At 42.2% G+C, this 25,263-nt stretch overlaps 1 protein-coding gene across 7 annotated transcripts in view; it reads right to left on the bottom strand.

Annotated features, from left to right (window-relative positions):
• Positions 1–25,263, bottom strand: part of ralgapa2 (Ral GTPase activating protein catalytic subunit alpha 2) — a 487,945-nt gene that overhangs the window by 21,379 nt on the left and 441,303 nt on the right. For all 7 annotated transcript variants that reach the window (XM_078230304.1, XM_078230302.1, XM_078230299.1 and 4 more), the window contains one exon: positions 19,126–19,165. In XM_078230304.1, the coding sequence (XP_078086430.1) occupies positions 19,152–19,165 (14 nt within the window). In that variant the 3' untranslated portion in view covers positions 19,126–19,151. The remainder of the gene's footprint in view (positions 1–19,125; positions 19,166–25,263) is intronic.

The following is a 25,263-nucleotide window of genomic DNA, read 5'->3' on the forward strand; positions in this document are numbered from 1 at the left end:
ATAATACATTTTAAACCCCTGCCCACAAAACAAAAGTCAGTCTTTTAATTGTTAATAAGATAACAAGAGTCCTGTTTCCACGTAACCTCCTGGCTACTCACAGGATCTTTTTAACGCAAGGGAAAATGGACTAGTCTGTTGCTGTCTTTTCAGGCTTGTAGATCTTATGTGAAACAGATATGAGGAACATACCAAGGATACACTTTTTTGATAAGTTTTTATGTTGTACATGGATCAGAATTTAAACTGCTTTGTTGTCTGCTGACTATCGGCCACATTTAAGTTTTAGAGGCTGTCATTTTGTTTATGATGGGTTCAGGACAGAAAGTGTTTAAAGTTTTAAAAAATGTCCTGTGTGGTTTAGGAAAGTACTATTTGTGGCAAAATAATTTAAAGTTCTCTGCAAATAATACATTGATCTCAGAGCTAGCTGAATTACTTAAAATTGTTTTACGACTAAGCTCCTTTGAGTTGAAACAGCTGTGTGCTGTCTTAATGGCCCACGATGCTAGAAGAAACGGCTCAAACAGTCTGAACTTAAGCTGACAACATGGCCGGAATTTTACCGCCTTGCCTGCCCCGATTCCGTTCGCAGAACGGAATTCTCCGTGGGCCTTGGGCGGAATTTTACGAGCCTGGCCCGAGCGAGGTCATAAAATTCTGGCCTATGTCGAAAATAAACCACATGTTGCTTTAATTGATCTGTATTAGAGGGAAATTATTTTCTGACATTTGAGGGGCTTGGATTAAAATGTGTTGAGAAATCTTGCTTCATAAATTCTACTTGATATTTTTAAATACTTGTCATTTGTACCTCATAGGCCAAGCACAACTGGGGAGCCTAGTGTTAGAAATACAGACCATTTACAGATTTCTTTTTATTAGAAGGGTTTAATATCTCAAAATTCTAAACCTTATACTACTGTCATTATAGTGCTCATTGTTTCTGTGCAGAGTGTGGGGTGGGTTAATGGGCATGGAAGCGCCACAGCTTGTTTTGAGGAGAATAAGGAGCATTGGCGGGGGGGTTGGGATTTGTGGAAGGTCATAGCTTGGCATAAAGGAGCCATGGTGGATTGGCAGGGGGCATGAGGTGGCATGGGGAAATGTGTGGGCGTGAGGATGTGCGAGGGCCAGAGAGCCTTACTTTTATTGTAACCGGTACCAAGTCCCACAGCACTAAAATTTTAAACAGCCCGCCTTGGCACTCAGCAGCCCTAGTGGCTGTCTATATGGGTGGTGGATCCGACTCCTATTAACACCCCCACCCTGGAATGCCCCAGGCTTTGCAGCACTTTCTGCAGAGGCTGGTGTGGTTGGCTGGGAGATTTCCCGACATTTGCTTACCGACTTGAGGATGAAAATGCAGCTTGATTACCGGGGGGTCATGTTGTGGCAGATTCGCACTCTTTTCCTAACTAACTGAGCCAAACCAAGTGGAGCGGGCGATGCAGATTTTTAACAGTCCTGCTTCTCTCGAATGCTTTTACAGTCGACCTGCTCTTCAACATCCTACCAAAGTTACACCAGCGGTCTATCTGAAATCACTAACCCGTGTGATGAGTTCCCTCGCGTGGGCGCTTTCTGTGGATCTCCCCTGCAAACAGCAGTGGAGCTCCAATACAGACTGTGCACTGGTCCCTCAACCCAAGTCTCTCCAAGCTCTGCAGACTCTTCTTGCGCCCTTTATACTGAGAGCAAGCCCGACCCTGGGGACCACCTCCTAAAAAGGGGAATTTATTGCAATTACAAAACTAAACAGGTGAATACGCAAGTTGTTGAAAACATCCACTGGGATTGATGTTCTGATTATTTGTTTTGTCTGAAAGTTGAGGGAACTGTAGGTGGGAAGCAAATGACGCTCAGGGATTTCAGCTGTTACTGCATTCCAGTTCAGGTGCTGTATATTCATAATGAATATGTAAATGTGGGATCACCTATGGGTCGCACACAAACTAACACTGCATATACAGTTGCTGCTCTTAATATCAATGAGCTACGCTGCAAACAGACAGCAGATACTTGTAACCAGATGCCAACAACGTGCATAACCATTTTATTCGGACCTGTGTGTTATTGTTTGGTGAATGTATTGGCGAATCTTGAAAGGGGAGAAAGTAACATAATTTGGGGGGGGGGGGGGGGGGGAGGAGGAGGAGGAAGAAGAGATCAGTGGCCTGATGCAAGTAGTTAGAAAGATGAGACTTTCAACATCGACTTCCAATTCCTGAACGCAACAGGCCTATCAATAATTCTTATTCATGCCTCTGCCAAAATAGCTATTTTATGGGTTGTTCACATACATACCCAAAAGTAATCATTTCTCAATAGAAAAGTTAAAGTTAATTTATTAGTCACAAGTAAGGCTTACATTAACGCTGCAATGAAGTTACTGTGAAAATCCCCAAGTTGCCACACTCCGGCGCCTGTTTGGGTCAATGCCCTAACCAGCATGTCTTTCAGATTGTGGGGAGAACGTGCAAACGTCAGAGCTATTGTGACTAATGGGATATAGTTCATGAGATATAGTCGCAGAGTTAGGCCATTCGGCCCATCGGGTCTGCTCTGCCATTTCGATCATGGCTGACATGCTCCCCATCCCCATTTTCCTGCCTTCTCCCCATAACCCTTCAACCCATTGCCAACTTAAAATCTGTCTAACTCCTCCTTAAATTTACTCACTGTCCCAGCATCCACCGCACTTCGGGGTAGCGAATTCCACAGATTCACAACTCTTTAGGAGAAGTAGTTTCTCCTCAACCCTGTTTTACATTTGCTACCCCTTATCCTAAGACTATGACCTCTCGTACTAGAATGTCCCACAAGGGGAAGCATCCGCTCCACGTCTACTTTATCCATACCTTTTATCATCTTGTATACCTCAATCCCCTCATTCTTCTGAATTCCAGAGAGTATAGGCCTAAACTGTTCAATCTCTCTTCACAAAACAAACCCCTCATCTCTGGAATCAATCTAGTGAACCTCCTCTGAACTGCCTCCAATGCCACTACATATTTCCTCAAATAAGGGGACCAAAACTGGATATATCGCTGGATATAATTAGTTGGTCTGTTTGTCAATCCTCAAATTTTCTTATCACCAGCTGTAGCTTATCTATTGCTAGAAAATCATTGTTTTTCCTTGAAAAAGGCGGCACAAGAGTGCGGTGAAGTACATCCTGCAACACCCTGCGGGAGCGTGGATCGCATTTCACCCCTTCCCAAACCTTCAACCAAGGGAGCCAAGGACATGCAGATTTTGGACAGTTCTACAAGGTAACACTATTCAGGTCAAACTTCAATCACACGAGGTATCTGGATAGATATTAAAACCACTAAAATAGACCATCTTCATCATAAAATTAAGTCATTTTCAATTTAATCCATAAACCTGCAAACATGCTTCAACAGCAAAACTAAAATGTTGCTTCAACACGCTACAGTACTGCACCCTGCAGTCAGTGACAACTACCTGAAACTTCACAGTGCAGAAATAATGTACTGGATGATACTTATCATGGAAAATTACTACTGGAAAAATACAGCTCAAAGATCATTCATCAGTCAGATTAATGACCACACTCCTTTATAAAACTATATATTTGTATAAATCTTTTACTTGTTGTTAGACAAGACACTCCTACTTAATCCATCTGGGTAGGTGGTCTGACATGCAAGGTAGCATCTGTTCTTCCCTTATTTAAAGCGGACTAAATAATAATAAATGTATAATTAATAATTGCAGGTTACAATAAGGTAAAGATGTTTTTTGCATTTTACGAACCTATTGCTGTATTGTATATTTCTTAGACATGACCCACTATTACCTGCCTCTAAATAGCAGGAGAATATATTTCAAATTGAGTATTCTGCTGCATTGTGTGTTTTGAATGAACGTTGTAGCTTCCAATTGTTCTGTGGTTGATTATGTGCATCTGTTTATCACTGATGTGCACTACGCTTGATTGTTTAAGTCTGGGTGTGGATTCAGAGGAAAGTAAACAAACTATAGAAGGTGCTGAAAGCTAAAGTTGTCAGTATGGGGCAGATATTTTAAAACTCTGTGAATGTAACCTATTTTACATGTGGGGAGGAATCTTGAACTCTGTGCACACAGAGTGCTGGCTGGGGTGAGAAAACCGGCATGTAGCTCTCCAGCTGCACAGCTGGGTTTTCTCTCCAGATTCTCCGGCACTGTGCACTGAGAATCTGAGGGCATGGTTACCACCATCATGCAGGCAGGGTGGGGTTTGATAGAGCTAGCAACGCCAGCTCCACCTGATCTCTTTTTAAAGGGTGCCCCCCCCTTAACACACTCTATGACTATTATTAATAACCACACAACCCAGAGCCAACTTTGTGTCCATTGCATGAGTATTTTTGCTGTTTCCCTGGAACTGCCACCATCAACCTGTTCCTCTCTTCTTGCTATATCATCTATATCCTTGGTCCTTGTTGATCAATCACGATGCATTGTTCTACTGTCTAAAACCTTAACTCACTCCTGTAACACTCTTCTGACTTTTTCTTCTGCTACTTCGCCACAATTGAGTTCAAATTTCTCTTTGCTGTTACGCTCTGACACATTAGCCTTCCCAGTGCAAGCTTCAATACTATTTTAGTGCAAAGGACATTGGTTGCTTTCTCTTGGACAACGTTCCATAAGCTTCTCCTTCTTCCCTTTCAGGACACATCCGCTGGTTCCCCTACTTCCCATTTACTACAGCTGCTTCAAACCAGTCTACAATCACCCTTCGGCTTTGGAAAGAGTGAGCGCCGAGTTGATATTGTTTCCAACACATTTTAAAACTCCAAATTCCTTCCTTTTGGTATTTCACACACAGGAACATATCTGCTGTATTCGGAAAAGGAAACTTTTCCCTTCCTCGACCTTTTGTGTCCAGGTCTCATTATCTCCCATCCCCGACATTTTCCCTGGAACGATTCTTCCTTTTCTATCATAAAGCGGAGGTTGCATATTGAAGTGCATCTGACACATGACTGATTGCATGGGGCACGCATCTCAAAAAACACATTACCTCCTTTTCCTCATGAAGGTTTAAAAGCTATTCCTGGAATTAGGGTGCAGGAGGTGGGCAATGATAACGGTAAACTCTTCCTCCCAATACTTTTCCCTCTGCTCCAATGGCTTTCACGTCAAAACACCAAATTTGTGGAGTACATAAATTTCTCTGTCCCAAAGATCAAGAGCAACTGCTCAGCTACTTCCTTCCCTATATCTTCTACTTCCCTCATTATCCCCCTCACACTTTTGTCCGAACCCATATTAATCTACAGCTTTCTGACCAACCTGCACTGACTGCATGCATCAAGTTCATGTCACCTCTCTGTACCTGTGAAACATTGCCCAGCCCCTATGCTCCTGCCTGCGTAACCCCTTTCTCTTCACTCCTGCTTTGGCTGCAGAGCCTTCAGCCTGCTTTGTCCAGAAAACTCTTCATAAGCCATTCTATTTTGTTATCTCTCCCTCTCTCTATTCGTTCAAAAGCCTTGTCAAAACCTACCTCTTTGATCAGCACTCCTCATCCTTTATTTTTTGGTTATTTTCACTTCTTTGCAGAATGGGCTCTAAGGTGTTAAAAGCGCGATATAATCTTAAATTGTTGGAAGCATCTGTTGTAGGATACGGTACAAAATATATGCATTTGTATTTCCAAGCAAATATAGCCAGTAATTAGCACAATTTTATGGAAAATGGTGATTTTGGCTGAACACTATCTACAGACGCGAGAGCTTAGGACATGCGTTTCCTTGTCTATTGTGGCACACAAGCTGTAAACTAGATGATTAGCAGGTGCTGCAGTGACACATATAAATGCCTTTATTATCTTGCTGTTTGGGCCATCAGTAGAAAACATCTTAATTGGAAACCGTAGGTGCTTGTTCATCAAGTTTGTGTCCTATTGTACAAATTTACCACTTTGTTCAAAAAATGTTTCTCGAATCAGAGTTTCAATCAATGAATAATAACTATCGCACACACTGCAATTTAATTTGTAAGAAAAAAAAGATTAAGAAACAGCTGCGATGCGGTACACCTTAAGCACTCCAAAGGAATCAAGCTTATTTGCTGTTCATGCTTTCCAACAGAAGTACAAGGCACAGTACAGACTGAAAGCTCTCGACTGCACTCATCCATATCCTAAAGATTAGGCTTTCAAGATTTAAGGTTCCTTTTTGATCCGTTATGCTGAGCATCTACTTTTTACTTTAAGTGCAAAAGCACTGACCGGCCTCACTCTGCTGTTTTTGGCCTGTTAAGTCCTGTAATTAATGGGATGGCAGATGGCCTGGAGAACACGCATTCACCCCCACCAGGCAAGCACGAGCAACTTCCATGCAAGATCCTTCACAGCAAAGAGGCTGACTGCACTTAGAAGCAATGTGGCACATACAGGCAAGCATATGTAGTGCAGCCACACCTAGTTAGTTTTAACCGCCCACAACATTCCATTAGCCTTTTATACTTGCACATTCCATCAGTCAAACTTCCCTTCTGGCTACTCATGCCATGAAATCAACCTTGAAACACTCTGTGATCCAAAAAAAAGTGAGTGACTGTTAGGGCAACAGCTGCAGAATAGACGAATGATAACCACAAACTGATAAATGCTCCCTTTCATAAAATATCATAATTCCACCTGCAATCTGCCTTGTACAAACTCTAATTACTCAGCCGCTCTGTTACACGGCATTAGGTGGTAGGGGTTAGATAAACATTGTTTATTTCTCTTAGCGCAAGCTGAATGAAACCTGCGTATATATTTAAACTAAGCAGGCGACTGAAAAGTTTGTCAAAAGGCAAGAACTTTCTACGTGCAATCAACAAACTAGCCAGAAACTAAAGCAACATGAAATGGCAATAAACTTCAGAAGCTTGACACTTTGATTTTTTAATGCAGAAAATGCTGCAAATTGATCATTGTCCAAAAGAAAAAGATCACTATTTCAGATAAGAGTCCCTATCTAAAGGATGCCAACTGACTTGCTGTCTATTTCCACCATTTTCTGTTTTTTTTACTTGAGATTGCTAGATTATTTGTTTTCCTTTATTAACCTCTGTATATATTTTTTTCTATACAGGTACGATAATGTTCCGGAAGAGCTCATCAGAGAATATAATTTGCAGCATGTGCCAGCTGAAAATATGTTTTAGTTTCAGTACTTGTGGTGTGATTACAAGCCTTTTTTGATTAAGTCTCGAACAGACAATAATGAAAAAGTGCACTTAAAAGAACATTTGCATCATATCAACTGGTGCAAAGGTCAAACTATGGCCAAATCAAGGCTACTTAGTACTATGCTACCATTTAAATTAGGCATATTTAAGACAGCATTGTGGTATCCTTGAAAATGGATGGGTGCACAGTAAAAATGACCCACAAAACACATCCTGGAATATCCACTTATTTTGCACAGTTAAAAGAAAATTTGATTTATTCAATCACCATTATTAGCAAGTACTGACAGAATTTTAGAATCTGATACCAATGCACATTAAAAGAGAGAATTTAACTACCCTGTCATTAACATTATCAGTCTTGAATATAATTAAGAATATGGATAAGGGCTTCCAGCTGAACAGATTGGTTAATTGGTTCTTCCTAACCATCTTAAACATCTCGCCCCTGCAACTCCAACAATAAGTGCAAAGAGCTCGGGGATTTTGTCACTAAGATTGAGTCCATCTGTCTCTGCCATTTCCCTTCCCCCATTCCTGCCGCGCAATACCTTCCTCATGGTTACCCCCTGCTCTAGGTCCACAACATGCACTATTTGCGAGTTTCTTTCCTGTATCCCTAATGCCCTTTGAGTCATTTTGTCCCCGAGATCCATATCATGCTCTATTAACCCCATCATCACTGTGACCAACCATGATCCCTTCCTTATATGCGCTGTGACTGACAAATGCCCATCTTTCTCAGAGTTCTATGTTTGAATCCCTCCAATCAGGTTTCTGTCCCAATTTCTCATAATCACAAATGATATTTTACATGATTGACTGCAGTGAACTATCCTTCCTGTCAGAAGCTATTGACAAAGTTGACCACCCTCCCCCAATGGTTCGTCTCCATCTGTTTCTGTGGTTGTGCTTGACTGGTTTCACACTTATCTATCTAGCCGCAGCCAGAGGGTGACCTGCAATGACTTCTCTGCCGCTCCTACACCACTACTTCCAAAGTCACCAAGGCCCCCTCCTATTGCTCACCTGCATGCTGTGCCTTTGTGGCCCTCATCTGAAAACACAACGTTGGTGCTACATATACAAGGACGACGTACAGTTTTCCTTCACTATCACTCAACCTCCTCTACTGTCTCTAAATTGTTAGACTGCTCCTCTGACATCTGCTATTGGGCTTGTTAAGGGAGATGAAATATAATGCAAAGAAGTCTGAAGTAATACATTTTAATAGGAAAATTGAGGGGCAATATCAGCTTAAAGGATACAATTTTATCTCATTCCAATCTCTGGCTCTCCAAATACTCCAGCTCCCCTCCCCCTCTGCAATGTCCTGCTTAACCTGTCCCTGGGCCACTTTCGTGTCTGAAAATCTTTCCAACACTCCCAACTCTCTGCATTTCCATCATATCCCTTTCTTCTCTTAATACCCAAAAGTCTAACAACCTCCATTTTGAATATACTCAATGGAGGTCAAATGAATTTTAGAAAACTGAAGCCACTGTCTTTGTTCTCCACCACAAATACAGTCCTCTAACTACCAACTCTACCTCTCTCCCTGGTAACTGCCTGAAGTTGAACCAGGCTGTTCATAACCTTGGTGCTGTATTTGACACAGAGATGAGCTCCTGACCCCATATCTGTAGTATTAATATGACCACATATTTCCACCGCCATTACATTGCTTGAATCTAACCACACTTCAGCCTCATCAGCTGCTGAAACCCTCATCCATGTCTTTGTCACCTCTAGACTTGACTGATTCAACACAATTCTGGCAGGCTCTCATCTCCCACTCATCGTAAACTTCAGTACATCCAAAGCTCTTCTGCCCAGATTCTTTCACCCTGTCCAGTTGAGTCATCACCCCTGTGCTTGCTGACATAGGAACATCAGTTTAAGATTAGGAGTACGCTACTTGGCCCTTTGAGCCTGCTCTGCCACGTGCTAAGATCATGGCTGATTTGTCCTCCCCCAATAACCCTTGACTCCTTTGCCTAGCAAAAATCCATCTAACTGAGCCTTGAGTAAAATCAATGATCCAGCCTCCACTGCTTTCTGGGGAAGAGAATTCCAGAGACTAATGCCCGAGAGGTAACTATTCTTCGCATCTCAGTCTTAAAATACCTCATTTTTAAACTGAATTCCTAATTCTAATCTCCCCAAGAGAGGAAATAGGCTGTGGATACTCAGGCATCGAGTATATTCAAAATGGAGGTTGTTAGACTTTTGGGTACTAAGAGAAGGGACATGAGGAAAATGTAGAAAGTTGAAGTTGGGGGGTTTGGGAAGATTTTCGGGCACAGAAGTAGCCCGGGGCAGGTTAAGCAGGACATTGCAGAGGGGGAGGGGAGCTGGAGTATTTGGAGAACTAGAGATTGGAATGAGATAAAATTGTATCCTTTAAGCTTATATTACCCCTCTTTATTTTTCCTATCAAAATGTATTACTTCAGACTTCTTTGCATCATATTTCATCTCCCTTTTTTGTACCTTTCCCATCTATGCTTTATATTTGTCCTGATTTTCAATTTTATTACCGGTCCTCTAAGTGCTGAAGTTTTCTTTAAGCTTCAGGTTTGATGATGAGGTGGGCCAGGATCAAGCTTGTATGTTAGGTCCCGTTGGTTGAAAAGCTTGGGCACACTCATAATCTGGACTCTCTCAAACTGTATCTGCATTCCAGCACAAGGCACAGGAAAAGATGGGCAGTAATGGCCACTAAAGTGCAATCAAATGTTGTGTCCACACGAAATCAAAGGCATTGGAATGAGGTTCACACTGTGTCAATGCCAATGAAGGAAAACATTTTACCTAAGGATGCTATGCAGAAGACAGTTCCATAGGAACAATAGGATTAGCTTCAGACCCATACATGAAGGTGACAAGCACCTAATTCAGTAGCTTTGAACGTGAACCAATAACAGTTCAGAAGGGAGCATTTGAGATTTGGGCTAGTTTGTAGGATTCCTCAACCATGTTTTACTTACTGTTACAAAATTTAGGTTGCTAGTGTTCATTTATATTTAATTTCTATCAATGTTTAATACTGTAGACTGTGCTGCATAAAAAGGGATTTTAATACATCTCCAAGAGTGCAATGCATTATTTTCTTCTACAATTGAATGGTAGTATCACAGTTAATCTACCATATTACTATCTAGTCATAATGTTGGCATGAATTAGAGGATGATCAAGATTATTAGTACAATGGTGGTTTATATTTAGTTGGCTATTAATAGACCTTTAAATATTTCATTTACTTATTGCACATCTTGACAACTTATCCTGTCAAAAGTTCCAATGTTCATATTTATAATGGAAACTTACAGAATGGGCACATCAGCACCAAATTAACTCGATAAGTATAATAGAACATTTTGGTCAGTCAGAAGAATGAGGAGGTTGCATACTCTATGGAAAATAAATGTCTTAAAGCAGTAGAGAAACGTGTATCTGCACCCTTAGATTCCTAAGTCACCAAAAGTAACGATTCGGGTTAATCAGGCCATGATGAAAAACAAAGTGTTCTGGATCACATCTACAGGGATGGGTCTGAAAGGTAGAAATAATGTTAATCTCATACAGAAGCTTGGTTAACTCACACTTGGGATAAGTGTGAACACTTCTGATCTCCAAATTACATAAAAGACACAGAGGCACTTGAGAAGGAGCAAAATAACATATTAGAATTAACCGAGAGGAAAGATTGAATAGATTGGGGTTCTATTGCCTAGGTAAGACTGAGGGGTGGCCTGAAAGCAGCTTTTGAGATTACGAAAATGAGTTTGATAGAGTAGAAATAAGGAAGATGTTTCTACTTGCTTGTGAGACCAAAACTGGAAGTGCAAGATAGCCACTCATAAATCCGATGGAGAATTCAGAAGGAGCTGCTTACTTGGGCGGCACGGTAGCACAGTGGTTAGCACTGCTGCTTCACAGCTCCAGGGATCTGGGTCTGATTCCTGGCTTGGGTCACTGTCTGTGTGGAGTTTGCACATTCTCCTCGTGTCTGCGTGGGTTTCCTCCGGGTGCTCCGGTTTCCTCCCACAGTCCAAAGATGTGCAGGTTAGGTTGATTGGCCATGCTAAAATTGCCCCTTAGTGTCCTTAGATGCGTAGGTTAGAGGGATAAGCGGGTAAATATGTAGGGATAAGGGGGTAGGGCCTGGGTGGGATTGTGGTCGGTGCAGACTCGATGGGCCAAATGGCCTCTTTCTGCACGGTAGGGTTTCTATGTTACTCAGAGTAATGGTTAAATGGCTGGAACTTGTTAGAAGTAGTTGAGGTGATTCAGATGGATTTAAGGGGAAGCAGGATAAGAACACAATGCAAGAAAGGAATAGAAGGACTTGTTGATTGGGTTAGAAAAAGAAACATAAAAACTAGAAGCAGGAGTAGGCCATTCAGCCCTTCGAACTTTCTCCGCCATTCATTGTGATCATGGCTGATCATCAAATTCAATATCCTGATCCCCCCTTCCCCCTATATCCCTTGATCGCTACAGAAACATAGAATCCCCGCGTGCTGGCTTATATGGGGTATAAACACTGTCATAGATCATTTGAGCTGAAAAGCCTGCTTCTGTGATGCAAAGAATTTGTGACACTATGTAAATTTGTCATTCTGTACGACAATCTCCTCTGCTCCTGCTGACTGATGTGCTGCAGTGCCAGAGAGAAATCTTCAAATTGGGAAACATTGCATGGGATAAGAACATAAGAACTAGGAGCAGGAATAGGTCATCTGGCTCCTTGAGCCTGCTCCGCCATTCAATAAGATCATGGCTGATCTTTTCATGGACTCAGCTCCACTTACCCGCCCGCTCACCATAACCCTTAATTCCCTTATTGTTCAAAAATGTATCTATCCTTGCCTTAAAAACATTCAATGAGGTAGCCTCAACTGCTTCACTGGGCAGGGCTACAATAGTTTTCTAGGATGAAGTGCCGGTGATCAAGATTATTAGTACTATGGTGGTTTATATTTATTAATAAACCTTTAAATACTTCATTTACTTCTTGCACTTCTTGACAACTTATCCTGCCAAAAGTTGGAATTTGCTGGAATTTGGCAGCACTGGCGAGGTGATGGGTTTAACAGCACAGAGAGGGTGGGGGGGGGGGCATCATAGGGTGTAGCAACATTGGCGAGGGAGAGGTTTTGGAGTTTGGCAGAACCAAGTGGATGCTACTGGCACAGGGTAGCATCAGGAATGGAGTAGTTCGTGTATTCATAGAATCATACAGTGCAGAAGGAGGCCATTTGGCCCATCGAGTCTGCACCAACCACAATCCCACCCAGGTTCTATCCCCATTACCCCATGCATTTACCCTAGCTAGTCCCCCTGACACTAAGGTGCAATTTAGCATGGCCAATACATCTAACCCGCACATCTTTCGAGTGTGGGAGGAAACTGGAGCACCCAGAGGAAACTCACGCAGATACGGGGAGAATATGCAGACTCCACACAGTCTGTGAGGCAGCAGTGCTAACCACTGTGCCACCGAGCCACCCCATTGGGGGTGAGGGCACGGCTGAAGGCCTGGGTGCATCAACATGCACTCTGAAGGCGGCTGCAGTAACGCTGTGGACCGAGGAATTGACTGCATAATTTTAAACGGTGTGTGCGAGTCCATAAACAACCCACTGGAAAATCTGGTGAGGAGTCCTTCTGATGACAGCAAAGTACAAGTTAACATTTGCGTTTTCAGCCAAGTACTTTTCAAATTCGCCTCAGGCTCCTGACCCGGCAATTGAACTTTTTCAGAAAACACCCGACTTTTTACAACAAGCGATTGTGAGTATACATCTGCATTTTATTATCGACTGTTTTCATTTTTTTTTATGGCTCATGTCATAAATGTTACTTTTGCTGATAAATTTTCACTTAACTTAAAAGCCAAGATGGAAGTTCAAACCAACTTCACAAAATTATTTTCAGAATTCAATAAGTATTTCTTGTTACGTCCCTGCCTGGGATTTGTAACTTTATAAATAGAAAGGAAATTGATTTGCTTAGATTTCTGCTCTGTTGATTTTCATTCTATTAACTAAGGGAATCAAATGCTCATTTGTTCACAAATAAGTCAATCAACTACTTAGCAATTGAACAGATCATGCCTCATTTCAGCCAATCACTATTTTCTGCCTTGTAAGCCACTAATGCCTTAAAGGTGTGAGGCTTGATTTTTACAAACAGCTTGGGCAAGGGTAAAATACAACTAATCAGGGAGCAAGGGGCAGCATTTTCCTGCAGACTCTGGAGCACTGTCGTCAAGCTCGAATCAGAGTCAGAAGCCCGCACTGTGGAGGAAACAGATCACTGCGAGTTTCCCCTGAGCGAACTATTCATGGCCAAAGGGAGGGTTTGCCGTTCCATTAAGGATGGCAGGTGGGCTCTAAGAGCTGGAGGGTGAATCAGAGGCCTCCCAGCTTGAAAGCAGTAGTAAATAAGAGAGAGGGTCCGAGGAGGTATCATAGGATCCCTACAGGGCAGGAGGGGGTCATTCGGCCCATTGAGCCTGCACTGCCAACAATCCCACCCAAGCTCTATCCCCGTAACCCCATGTATTTACCCTGCTAATTCCCCCCCCCGACACTAATGGTCAATTTAGCATGGCCAATCAACCTAACCCACACATCTTTGAACTGTGGGAGGAAACCGGAGCACCCGGTGAAAACCCATGCAGATACAGGGAGAATGTGCAAATTCCACACAATCACCCGAAGCTGGCATTGAACCCGGGTCCCTGGCACTGTGAGACAGCAGTGCTAACCACTGTGCCACCGTGCCGCTCTGGGTGCTTCAAACAGGGGTTCCCTCTCTCCAACATTTTGAAAGTTTGCTGTCTCCAGGCTGCTAATGTGGCTCCCCTGCCGCCTCTCAGAACCTAAAGGCCAACCGGAAAATCCCAGTCGGCCTCTATTAATACTCATTTAATTGGTTTCATTGACTGCCTGCCATGCGCAGCTCCCCCCCCCCTCCCACCTCTGCCCCCCACCCCACCTCTGGGAAGATGCCTTGCAGGCGGGGTAGAGCTGGAGAACAGGCACAGAGATTGGAGGTGTTGTTTTTGACTGCCTGCCTCCATTTCCGGCCCTGATAGGGAAAATACAGCCCAAGAAATATTTTGAGCTTATCGGAACAGGAATCCTGTAATTAGAAAATATTCTTCTCTCCAAAAACATCAACTTACACAAATATGGAAGCAACACCACTTACCTTTTTAGGTGCTGCTGCTGTCTACTCCATCCACAGCCCCTAAAATGGTCACGTGTACATATTCATCACAACTAAAATGACAACATTAAAGCATAGTGCAAGTCCGAAAGTTAACTTCTTTTTCCTCCATCCCATTAATAAATTGAAGCGCTTAGCCATGTGACAATTTTTGGATTTGAGAGTTGCCCTATAACTGGCCATTTTGTTTGGTATCCGTTCAGCTGTTTCTCTGATACCCCATTTGATAGCAGGATCTCACTCTGTGGGAAGTGTCGGTAAGAAACAGGAATTTAAATAAATTCAATTAGCTGCACAACCCAGAATGCACTTAATAGTTCAACAGCGCTTGTCACAGAGAAAGAGTTGAAATTATTTTAGCTCAATACCAAAGTTAGATTCTAGGATCATACAGGACAAGTTGTATCATTAAAAATTTTCTTTGCAACAGCTTTAGTTTAGTGCATTAAAAGAAATTCTCATTACAAAATGCTGATTTTTAAATAAGTGAGATGTACGGACTTGATCCAGTCAGGGTTTCATCCCTTCGCTCTATGCCCTTCTTGGATAAATTGGAGTAACAGAAATGACACTGGTCCTGTTTTTATTTAGCATTACCCCATGGACTGAGTAGGGACTGTACAAGGGCAGGCAGTAAAGTACCAAGAATAGCTGCAGCCCACTCACTTGAGAACTAATACCCCTGATGGAGCTAACTACAGCAGTGCTGAGCTTGGTGAGGATGAATTAATATAGCAGGTTGTTGCTGGCAGAATCATAGAATCATAGGAAACCTACAGTGCAGAAAGAGACCATTTGGCCCATCGAGTCGGCACCGACCACAATCCCACCCAAGCCCTACCCCTACATATTTCACCCGCTAAGCTACGCATCTCACGACACTAAGGGGCAATTTTAGCATGGCCAATCAACCTAACCCGCACATCTTTGGACTGTAGGAGGAAACCGGAGCACCCGGAGGAAACCCACGCAGACACGAGGAGAATGTGCAAACTCCACACAGACAGTGACCCAAGCTGGGAATCGAACCCAGGTCCCTGGATCTGTGAAGCAGCAGTCAGCACTTTTACCACCAATATCACCTGGTGCCAAAGAATATTGCTAGACACTGAACAAGTTAAAACTACTTCGAGGTTTACAGCATGGAAACAGGCCCTTTGGCCCAACTTGTCCATGCCGCCCTTTTCTTTTGAACCACTAAGCTCGTCCCAATTGCCCATGTTTGGCCCATATTCCTCTGTACCCATCTTATCCATGAAACTGTCTAAACACTTTTTAAAAGGCAAAATTGCACCCACCTCGACTACTAACTCTGACACCTTGTTCCAGACACTCACCACCCTCTGTGAAAAAATTGCCCCTCCAGATTCTTCTGCATCTCTCCCCTCTCACCTTAAACCTATGCCTTCTAGTTTTAGACTCCCCTACCTTTGGGAAAAGATGTTGACTATCTACCTTGTCTATGTCCCTCATTGTTATATAAGATTACCCCTAAAAAAAACTTTAAAAAATTATTTTGAGCATTTTTTAAAAAGTCCTTTGCCAACAAATATTTAATAGAAATTGTTCTATGTACCTGCTTCTTAGTCATTTTATTTATTCAGTCAGTTTTCTGGATATGTTAATTCTCGCACCTCTGATCCCACCTTTCTCTTTGCCATTTTAGTTCCTGCCTGGTGATTTACCTTTCGCAGGTGAAAAGCTGAGCTCTCAGACCTATTTCCAATACTGCCTTTAAGCTGGTTCTTGGGTTGTGCAGCTGCACTCAAATGTATCTTTGAAGGAGAAATTTAGTGCTCAGTTTGGTGGAAAAGTAGTGAAAATGGAGTGAACTGGCAGTAGAAGTGAAGCGACTCCATTTCCTGTGGTGTTCCCGCTGATCTTCTATTTTAATACCACGGTTTTAGTTCTGGTTGAAACCCACTGTGGGCACCTCATCAATAAGTGCAGCTTGGGATCCCAATGACGTACATGGGGTTCAAAGAACATTGTCACCAAGTAGCAGCTTCTGTAGCTACCCCATCAGGCAAAGCCGGAAAGACCACAAGGTAAATGAAGAAAATTTTCCTTTGAGGCCAGGAGGAACACGAAAGGTTCGTTCCTCGCTGTCCTGAGCAACCCTTCCCTCCCCAAGCCCCTTGGAACATTGCCCTTCGGTTATTTACCTGGCTGTGGTAGTCTTCCCTGCTTGTCAGCGTGTGGCCACATGGTCATCTGCTGGTTGGGGAGCAGCCCCTTTGCATCCACATTGACGAGTAACGGACCTGCGCCATTCATTTGAGGCTTGGCAGATAAAAATCTGCTGGGTCTCGGAGACAAACCCCAAGGCAAGAATACAGCCCAGTGTCAAAATCAACACCATGTAATTATCTAGCACCTTCAACTGAGCAAAGCATCCCAAGGTGCTTTACAGGAGTTTTCTTTATTTATTCGTGGCACATGGGTGTCGCTGGCTGGCCAACATTTATTGCCCATCCTAGTTGCCCTTGAGAAGATGGTGGTGAGCTTCCTTCTTGAAACTTTGTGCAGTCCACATGCTGTGGGTTGACCCACAATGCCATTAGGGAGGGAATTCCAAGATTTTGACCCAGCAACTGCAAAGGAATGGCAATATATTTCCAAGTCAGGATGACGAGTGGCTTGGAGGGAAATTTGCAGGTGGTGGTATTCCCATGTATCTGCTGCCTTTGTCCTTCTAATAGAAGTGGTCATGGATTTGGAAGGTGCTGTCTAAGGATCTTTGGTGAATTGCCGCAGTGCATCTTGTAGATAGTACACACTGCTGCTACTGAGCGTCGGTGGTGGAGGGAGTGGATGTTTGGGGATGTGATGCCAATCAAGTGGGCTGCTTTGTCCTGGATGGTTTCAAGCTTCTTGAGTGTTGGTGGAGTTGCAAAGATCCAAGCAAATTGGGTGTATTCCATCACACTCCTAACTTGTGCCTTGTAGATGGTGGATAGGCTTTGGGGAGTCAGGAGGTGAGTTACTCGCCGCAATATTCCGAGCCTCTGACATACTCTTGTAGCCACTGTGTAATCAGATATAAAAAAACAGCTCTTCCCTCCCCTCTGCAGGATCTCTGCTCGTCTCCTCCTCATAGAGCCATTGGAAATTCAGCTGTCTATGGATTAGCCTTATGAGTTGCGTCTATGTGGCACATTGATGGCTCGTTAAGACTTTTTAAAATTAGCTTACAACTCGAAATACAATGAGGCCTTGTGTCAAGTATCGCCTTTTGTCATTTCTGTCTTATAAAATATCAGCCGAGGAACCGCTGTTTGGACAAGGAATTCCCCGTTATTCTGGTACTCTTTTCAGGTGAAAGGGCCTGGCACCGACAAAGTATAATCTGTTCCATTATCTCCGCAAACCAATTAGGACCTCTGAATTTCAAAATGGCTTTCACAAGAACAATTGTAACAGTGAATATGAATGCTCAATATCAATGGGTACAAAATGGCACATTACCAAAAGATATATTTGATAAAACTTAACATTTATAAGAAGATCCTTATGTGAATAGAGTCAAAAAGTGTTGCTGGCGCCAAGCAGTACTTAACAGCTGCAGCTCTCTTTTTGCCCAGTCTGATTAAGTGGAATTTACTGCACTGATCACTGAACCACCCAAGCTTTATAATGACATGAGCACGGTTGTTAGCAATTCTTATTCCAAATAATGCTTTAGATTTCCTACAAACTGTCTACTCGTTGCCTTTGTTGCTCGGAGTCTTTCTTCTTCACCAGGCGACATCTGCTATATGGTTTCAGCTACTAAATTAAGCATGATGATGAATATTACAAAAAAATGTCAATGTAGCATGAAACACATTACCATCCTTGAAAACTCCTACACCTGTCATGCTCTTAGATAAGGTGCTAATATGCTAATGCAGTCCTTAGAGGGTTAATCAAAGTAGTCCATCAGCTTCAGCCAGGCTCCTCCTACTTCTGGCTGCAGCATGCAGACTGTCACATTCCTCATTTCTATCAGTGAGTTTTAAATTGCCCAGACAAACAAGCAGAACCAACGAGCTAGAAAAGGTCACACCTGGCGTGTGGTCGGCCTGCTCCCTGTGTCCAACGCTCCACCCACAATTCTCCAGGTTTACGCCACTCTGTCTACTTGTCTTTTGTGTTTCCTTCCTCCCCCAGCTGTTCCATTCAAAAAGCCAGGCTCAGCAATCTGCCCTCCTGAAACTACTTATTAAGCCAAGCTGGCTCAAAAGACCGGCTCAGCACGTGCCACTTCTTATCTATCCAGTTTCAAAATCCAATTGCGTGGTGCTTAAAAAACAAAACATAAATGGACTTAACTCTCATTGGCTCCCCTGAAGCAATTCGAACAAAAGCATGAGTGACAAAGACATTCTCCAATATGGCAGGTGTTAGTGTCAGATTCAGCCTCAAGGCACACAGGCAAAAGTATTAGCTTTCAGTTAAAGCTCAGACATGCAGAAACAGGGAAGTACCATTCGTACAGCAGTATTGTTAGTGCAGCTACCTAGTCAGGTGTTAATTCCCAGCACCACTTGTTCCAAAGCGCATCATTTCTAATTAGGAGCTGCGATAAGGAATAGCGAAGCTACTTTTGCTAGCAGCATAAAGGACAAGCTTATTAGTAAAGTGCAGCGAACAGAGTGGTGAGGCGTAGTCTTTGTGACCAATGTGGTGGTGACAGCCTTACCTTTAACAATAACTGTAATCAGACCTTTAAATATTTAAATCTGAAGAGAAAGAGAAAAAAAGAGACAAAACATAAAATGAGGTGAATACAAACATACCGGTTCTGATTAAAATCAGTATGAATAATTTTGGAGGAATTAGACTTAGTCTAGGGGCAAACATTTGATTTAACTGCTGCTTTGTGAAATTGAAGAATTACGTTAATGTCTGGCAACAATTTTCACCAATAATTAAATCGCTAATGTATACTTTCACATAAACTCACAATCAAAGCTGAAATACAAGACAGGAAAGAGTGTTTTTTAAATTGGGGATGTAGCAAAATAATTTGGATTTTAAAATTCCTACCACACACACTCAATCATGAGATGCTATTCCTTTTACACAAGATTAACTCAGAACAAAGCACATCAATGTAAAATTATTTATTGTACAAGTCGTATATAAACTGGTGGGATCAACTCTTAGAGGGTTGGCTTGGCTCATTGTCTTGGTCAAATTAGTTTCCTATTAGATATTTTCTGAAAAGGATGATTAAAAATCTAAATAATTGCTATAATGAACCACAACTGTATATAATTTGCAAGTTCTCCAAACTTGGGCAACACATATCAAGATATGCAGAACTACATATCTAAAAACATGGGTCTGAACTTTCAAAATGAAAACTGTCCCCAAATTTTGAGATCAGGTTACATTTTGATCTTGCTGCAGAAAGATATTTCAGATGCTGGTGTAAAAAAAACTGTCACATTGAAAACACATGAAAATAACACAGGCGACTTCCAGGTAAACAATTAAACAGGGTGCTGTGTTATGAAAAGAAAGTGATAATTAATAATACTTGTCAGTTGTAAGCCATCTTCCCTCTTGGGAATAGACGTGGTGCACTGCTGTGCAATTTCAGCACACTCCAATCTGAGCAATTGTGAAGAGGGCTTTTGTAATGCCAGAGGAGAATGATTTCTACTGTTCACTGTTAAAACTTCATAACAACAATGGTAATTAGGCATTTTAATCAGCAACAGAGGGCTGTTTTATCTTCGCTCTTTCTCCTGTACGTTACATAAAGTATAATTCTGAATCATCTGCTTTAGGTGGAACACATCGGCGACACCAGGACATTTGAAATGGGGATGGCTTTGTTTTATCCGAGCTACAGCTTTCGTACATGCATTATGGATGAACCACAAATAATTGTAAAAACAAAACCTGAACAAGCTGCTGTCTTGGTTAAGACGTAATGAAAAATAACGAACTCTGGGGTTCAGTGGTTTATGATTAACCCTTCAGCAATGTATAACACTTTGCTGCTCAGTCATGATGGCCAATTTTCTCATAGGCAACTCAGTCAACTTATTTTGTAATAAAATCATTGCAACATTTACTTAGAAGGTGTAGAGTTTTTTTATGATGAGCATGAATCATCTGCAGATTTTCATCAGGCATGGTTTGAAGAAAGCTACACGTTGAAACTAGCTAATACCAGACCCATCTTAAACAAAACATACTAGCTTTCATCTGAGATTATTAGAAAGAAACTTTAATTATTTTGCAGCTCATTGCTCAAAGACTAAAATGTTGATTTAATAATGAAAATAATGCTGGATGTGGAACAAGAAGCACCGATGTTTCAGATGACATGCTAAACTGAGATCCTCTTTGCTACCTCAGTACTATTTTAAGAAATGCAAGGGAGTTCCCACAGTGTCAGGGCCAAAACCTATCCTTCAACTATTAAAAATAGATTGTCCAGTTATTGATTTTGGTTGCTTGAGGGACTTCACGGCGAGAAAATTGATTGATGCGTTTCAATACATTACAACAATGACAACACATCAGAAATATTCCAATCAAACACTTTGGGGTGTCTGAGACTGTGAAAGGTGCTATGTATAGAGACAAGTTCTTTCTCTCGTTACATCCCAGCCCAGTGGATGCTATCTTTCTAGATCACTGCTGTGATTAATGTGCTAGAGAGCCTACAATATCACTGTACTATGTGAAGCCTGGGAATTGGGGCTAGGCTGTAGGTGAGTGCAAAACGCACCGCTAGTCTGTGCAGCCTGTCGAGACTCAGGTGACGCAATAATAACCATATGAGCGATTACAGACAATTTCACTACCATTAATCAAAGTGGAACTCAACAATTGTTTAGTATACTGGAAATTTCAATACAAGGCAATACACTTGCACACTAATGCCCCATTATACTGGTTTCCCAAGGTGGATACTAGATTGGATGGAAGTGGATTTTTTCGATCACCATTGACTTCAGGTCAGGGAGAATCTATGTAGCAATTTCAACTGTTCCATATAAACTACAGCAATCCTGTTTATAAATGACAATATAAAACATGCTATAAAACATATGCTAGTGGCCTGAATCATAGAAGTACAGAAGGAAGCCATTCGGCCCATCGAGTCCGCACCGACCACAATCTCACCCAGGCCCTATCCCCACATATTTACCCTAGCTGGTCCCCTGACGCTAAGGGGCATTTCAGCATGTCCAATCCACCTAGCCTGCACATCTTTGGACTGTGCGAGGAAACCGGAGCACCCGGCGGAAACCCACGCAGACACGGGGAGAACGTGCAAACTCCACACAGACAGTGGCCCAAGCCAGGAATCGAACCCGGGTCCCTGGCGCTGTGAGGCAGCAGTGCTAACCACTGTGCCACCATGTCATGTTATATTTACTCTTCGCAACGGTTATTGGACAGGAGACAGATGCCACTATCCCATTGCTCTTTCATGCAGCACAGTCCACAAGATTGACTTGATTATAGCACGCTTGTGATTGTCAAACTTGCATTGCGTTCAAGAAAGCTTGGCTAATTGCATCATCTGGAAGTAAATTCAAAATTAGGTTAAAATTTACTTTTTAAGTCGACTGAAAAAAGGAAATACAAAGATGACATCGTAAAATGAGCTGCAGCTTGTCTGATAGTGTAGTGCAGAGATGCACCAGTTGGTGTGATATTGAGCTGTACAGGACGTGCAGGTTTCTGCTTTGACAGTGGTCTGTGCTGAAGTGGCCAATTTGAATCACTAATGCTGAGCATGCGAAGCAGGAGATTTGACTCCTGATCGCTGCCCAGCAACTCTGCTGGAAGGGCTCATGTGGGTGTCAGGTGAGGGCACATTTGGGCTCAGCTGTGATGCCTCTTTATGGTTCACCAGCCTATCAATAAACAATGTCCAGATTTTTTATATGACGAAAGACTATTTGGATCAGCATGAGTCACCATTTCCAGAAAAAAAACGGGAGAGAGAAAGAATGAATACAAGAAATACCTTTTATATCTATATTAAATATCAAACACATAAGACAGAAAACAATTACATTCTCATCAGTTTCTAGAAACAGATGTGGGAAAAGTGCACTTCAGAATTTTCATAGCAAGTAGGATTTTCTTGTGTAAAGATGGTGTTAAAGGGAGACAACAATTAATGAATTGCAACCCCAGTGGTACTGCCTAGGAATCAAAATGAGATATGTTACTGTCTGCCACTCTGAGTCTGGACTGAGTGAATAGATTTCTTTATACATCAGTAGCTTTCTCTTCTCAGTAAGGTTACAAATGAAGAATACTTTAAACCTGAATAAACCACTTAAAACTTCATTTCAACAATCCTACAGTTTCACCCTAAATGTTACAGAACAAATGAAGCAATTATCTGCGGAAGGTTTCCACAAGCAGTTACCAAAAAAAAAAGCAACTGGAAGTGAGCTGGAGGATGGAAGAAAATAAGTGCAGCAGAATCTTAGAAAATATCTCTCCTTAGGCATTCACAGGGGAGGCGTTGCATCATTATTCTCCAGCTGCAGTCTGGGCTGAAGACTTTTCCATGACTAGCTCAAAACTGTTCCATGAAGAGCTAACAGGAGCCAGGATTCTACCTGTGTGAGCTGGGTGAAGTCAGAGCTCCCATTCCCAAGAGGAGGAATGCTTAAAACCTGCTGTTAACAGTAATTTTAACACAGCTATGTGAAATGTTTCAGAATGAGGAATACTTTAAATCAAGTTCTGAGTCATCACTGTGTCACTTTAGATAGTTTATAAGTTTATTTATTAGTGTCACAAGTAGGTTTACATTAACACTGCAATGAAGTTACTGTGAAAAAACCCTAGCTGCCACACTCCGGCACCTGTTCGGGTACACTGAGGGAGAATTTATCATGGCCAATGCACCTAACCAGCACGTCTTTCAGACTGTGGAAGGAAACTGGAGCACCCAGAGGAAACCCACAGTTTACAGATAGTTTACAAACAGAGTATTTTTCCCTCCACCCACACATGTAGTAATGCAAAATAAATGATGGATAAACCGGCATGTCCTGTTTTGCAGAAGAAGTTATATTTTGATGGTATTAAGGTTGAGATGTTAAAAACAGAACGTTTTAAAACATTAAACAGAAGCAACGGGCATTAAGATTTTGTATCGTAGAGTGGGCAAGGACCTACTCCAATGGGGGACATTTTGACCCAACCTACCTGGCTGGCTGGAAACTGAAGTTAATGGGAGCGGAGTCAGGCAGGTTCTAAAATAACTGACTGGTTCTTTCCTATCAACTTCCCATTGGTTAAAATGACCAAACAGGTGTTTTGCCAATTGCATTGCTACACGGTGATCAGACCTGATAAAACAGTCTGATCATGGTTAACCGAGAAGAATATTTTCAAATGTACTTTTCACAGATAAATCAAGGCTGTTGTTTTTAACCTAAGAAAAAAAAACAGTAAATTATTAGAAGTGCAAATATTTTGCCAAGTTGCTGGAAGTAGTAGTGTCTCATATACTGAGTAATGTGTTTCCAAGTATTGAGACCTGAGGTTGAAAAGAACAAAAGTTCAAGTGTGAAAACTTGAAGTATGAGACATTCATCCTGGCAAAGCAAGAAAACGTTGCTGTTTTGTTTGACTTAACCATAAAACTCATCCAGTTAAGTGGAGGACACTGTGCATTCCGTAATCCATTGCTCACAGTGGTAGATTGCAGATAATAATGGGGGAAAAATAATTCAGAACAAATTTGGAACTACTCTTAAGTAGCTCAGCGGTTAAATGGCTTAGAGAGAGCACTAATGACTCCTTTGGAAATCTGTCAATTTCAAGCCCCACAGCAGAATTTCAGCACATAATCGAAGCTGGCACTCGGTACATGAGTGAGGGAGTGCTGCATTACTGGAGGTTTCATCTTTCTGGAGAGATCTAAACCAAGGCAGCACCTGTTTGTTCAAGTTGACAAATGATCCCATGGCGCTTTGAGATAAAGCATGGAAGTTCTCCTTAACAACAACTTTCTTCTACCAACATCATTAAAACTCATTAGTCTTTTATCTCATTGTTGTCAGATCTTGCCATGTAGAAGGGAGGTGATGGCCTTGTGGTATTATTGCTAGACTATTAATTCAAAAACTCAGCTAATGTTCTGGGGACCCGGGTTCGAATCCTGCCACAGCAGATGGTGGAATTTGAATTCAATAAAAAATATCTGGAATTAAGAATCTACTGATGACCATGAAACCATTGTCGATTGTCAGAAAAACGCATCTGGTTCACTAATGTCCTTTAGGGAAGGAAATCTGCCGTCCTTACCTGGTCTGGTCCACATGTGACTTCAAACCCACAGCAATGTGGTTGACTCTCAACTGCCCTCCAAGGGCAACTAGGGATGGGCAATAAATGCTGGCCAGCCAGCAAAGCCCATGTCCCACAAATGAATTTTTAAAAATGTGCAAAATGGTTGTCACATTTGCCCATGTAATCACAGTGAATACCCAAGATGTACATCAGGACTCCTTGGAAGTCCTGTTGGGCTGACTCCATAGGAATTGCCCCTGTTGACTGAACTTCTGATGGGCAATTCCCCTTTTTCCCAGGACCCTCCAAATAATCAGAGTCAGAGACTTTGGACAGTTACCCAGGAAATGTTAGACACAAAATTCCGAGTGTAACTCCTGGGTAACTGCAGAACTGAACCTCCAATCATATGAACATACCATCCCCTATTCCCACGACAACCCCGACAATCTCTCCTCCTGATCTCATCGGCCGAATCCCGACTGCCCAACTACCCCCTGGAGCTGACCAGCCCGATTTGGCAACCCCTCCTGACCCATTCACCCAC

The sequence above is a fragment of the Mustelus asterias genome, chromosome 15 (genome assembly GCF_964213995.1).
Source record: "Mustelus asterias chromosome 15, sMusAst1.hap1.1, whole genome shotgun sequence".
Lineage (NCBI taxonomy): Eukaryota > Metazoa > Chordata > Chondrichthyes > Carcharhiniformes > Triakidae > Mustelus > Mustelus asterias.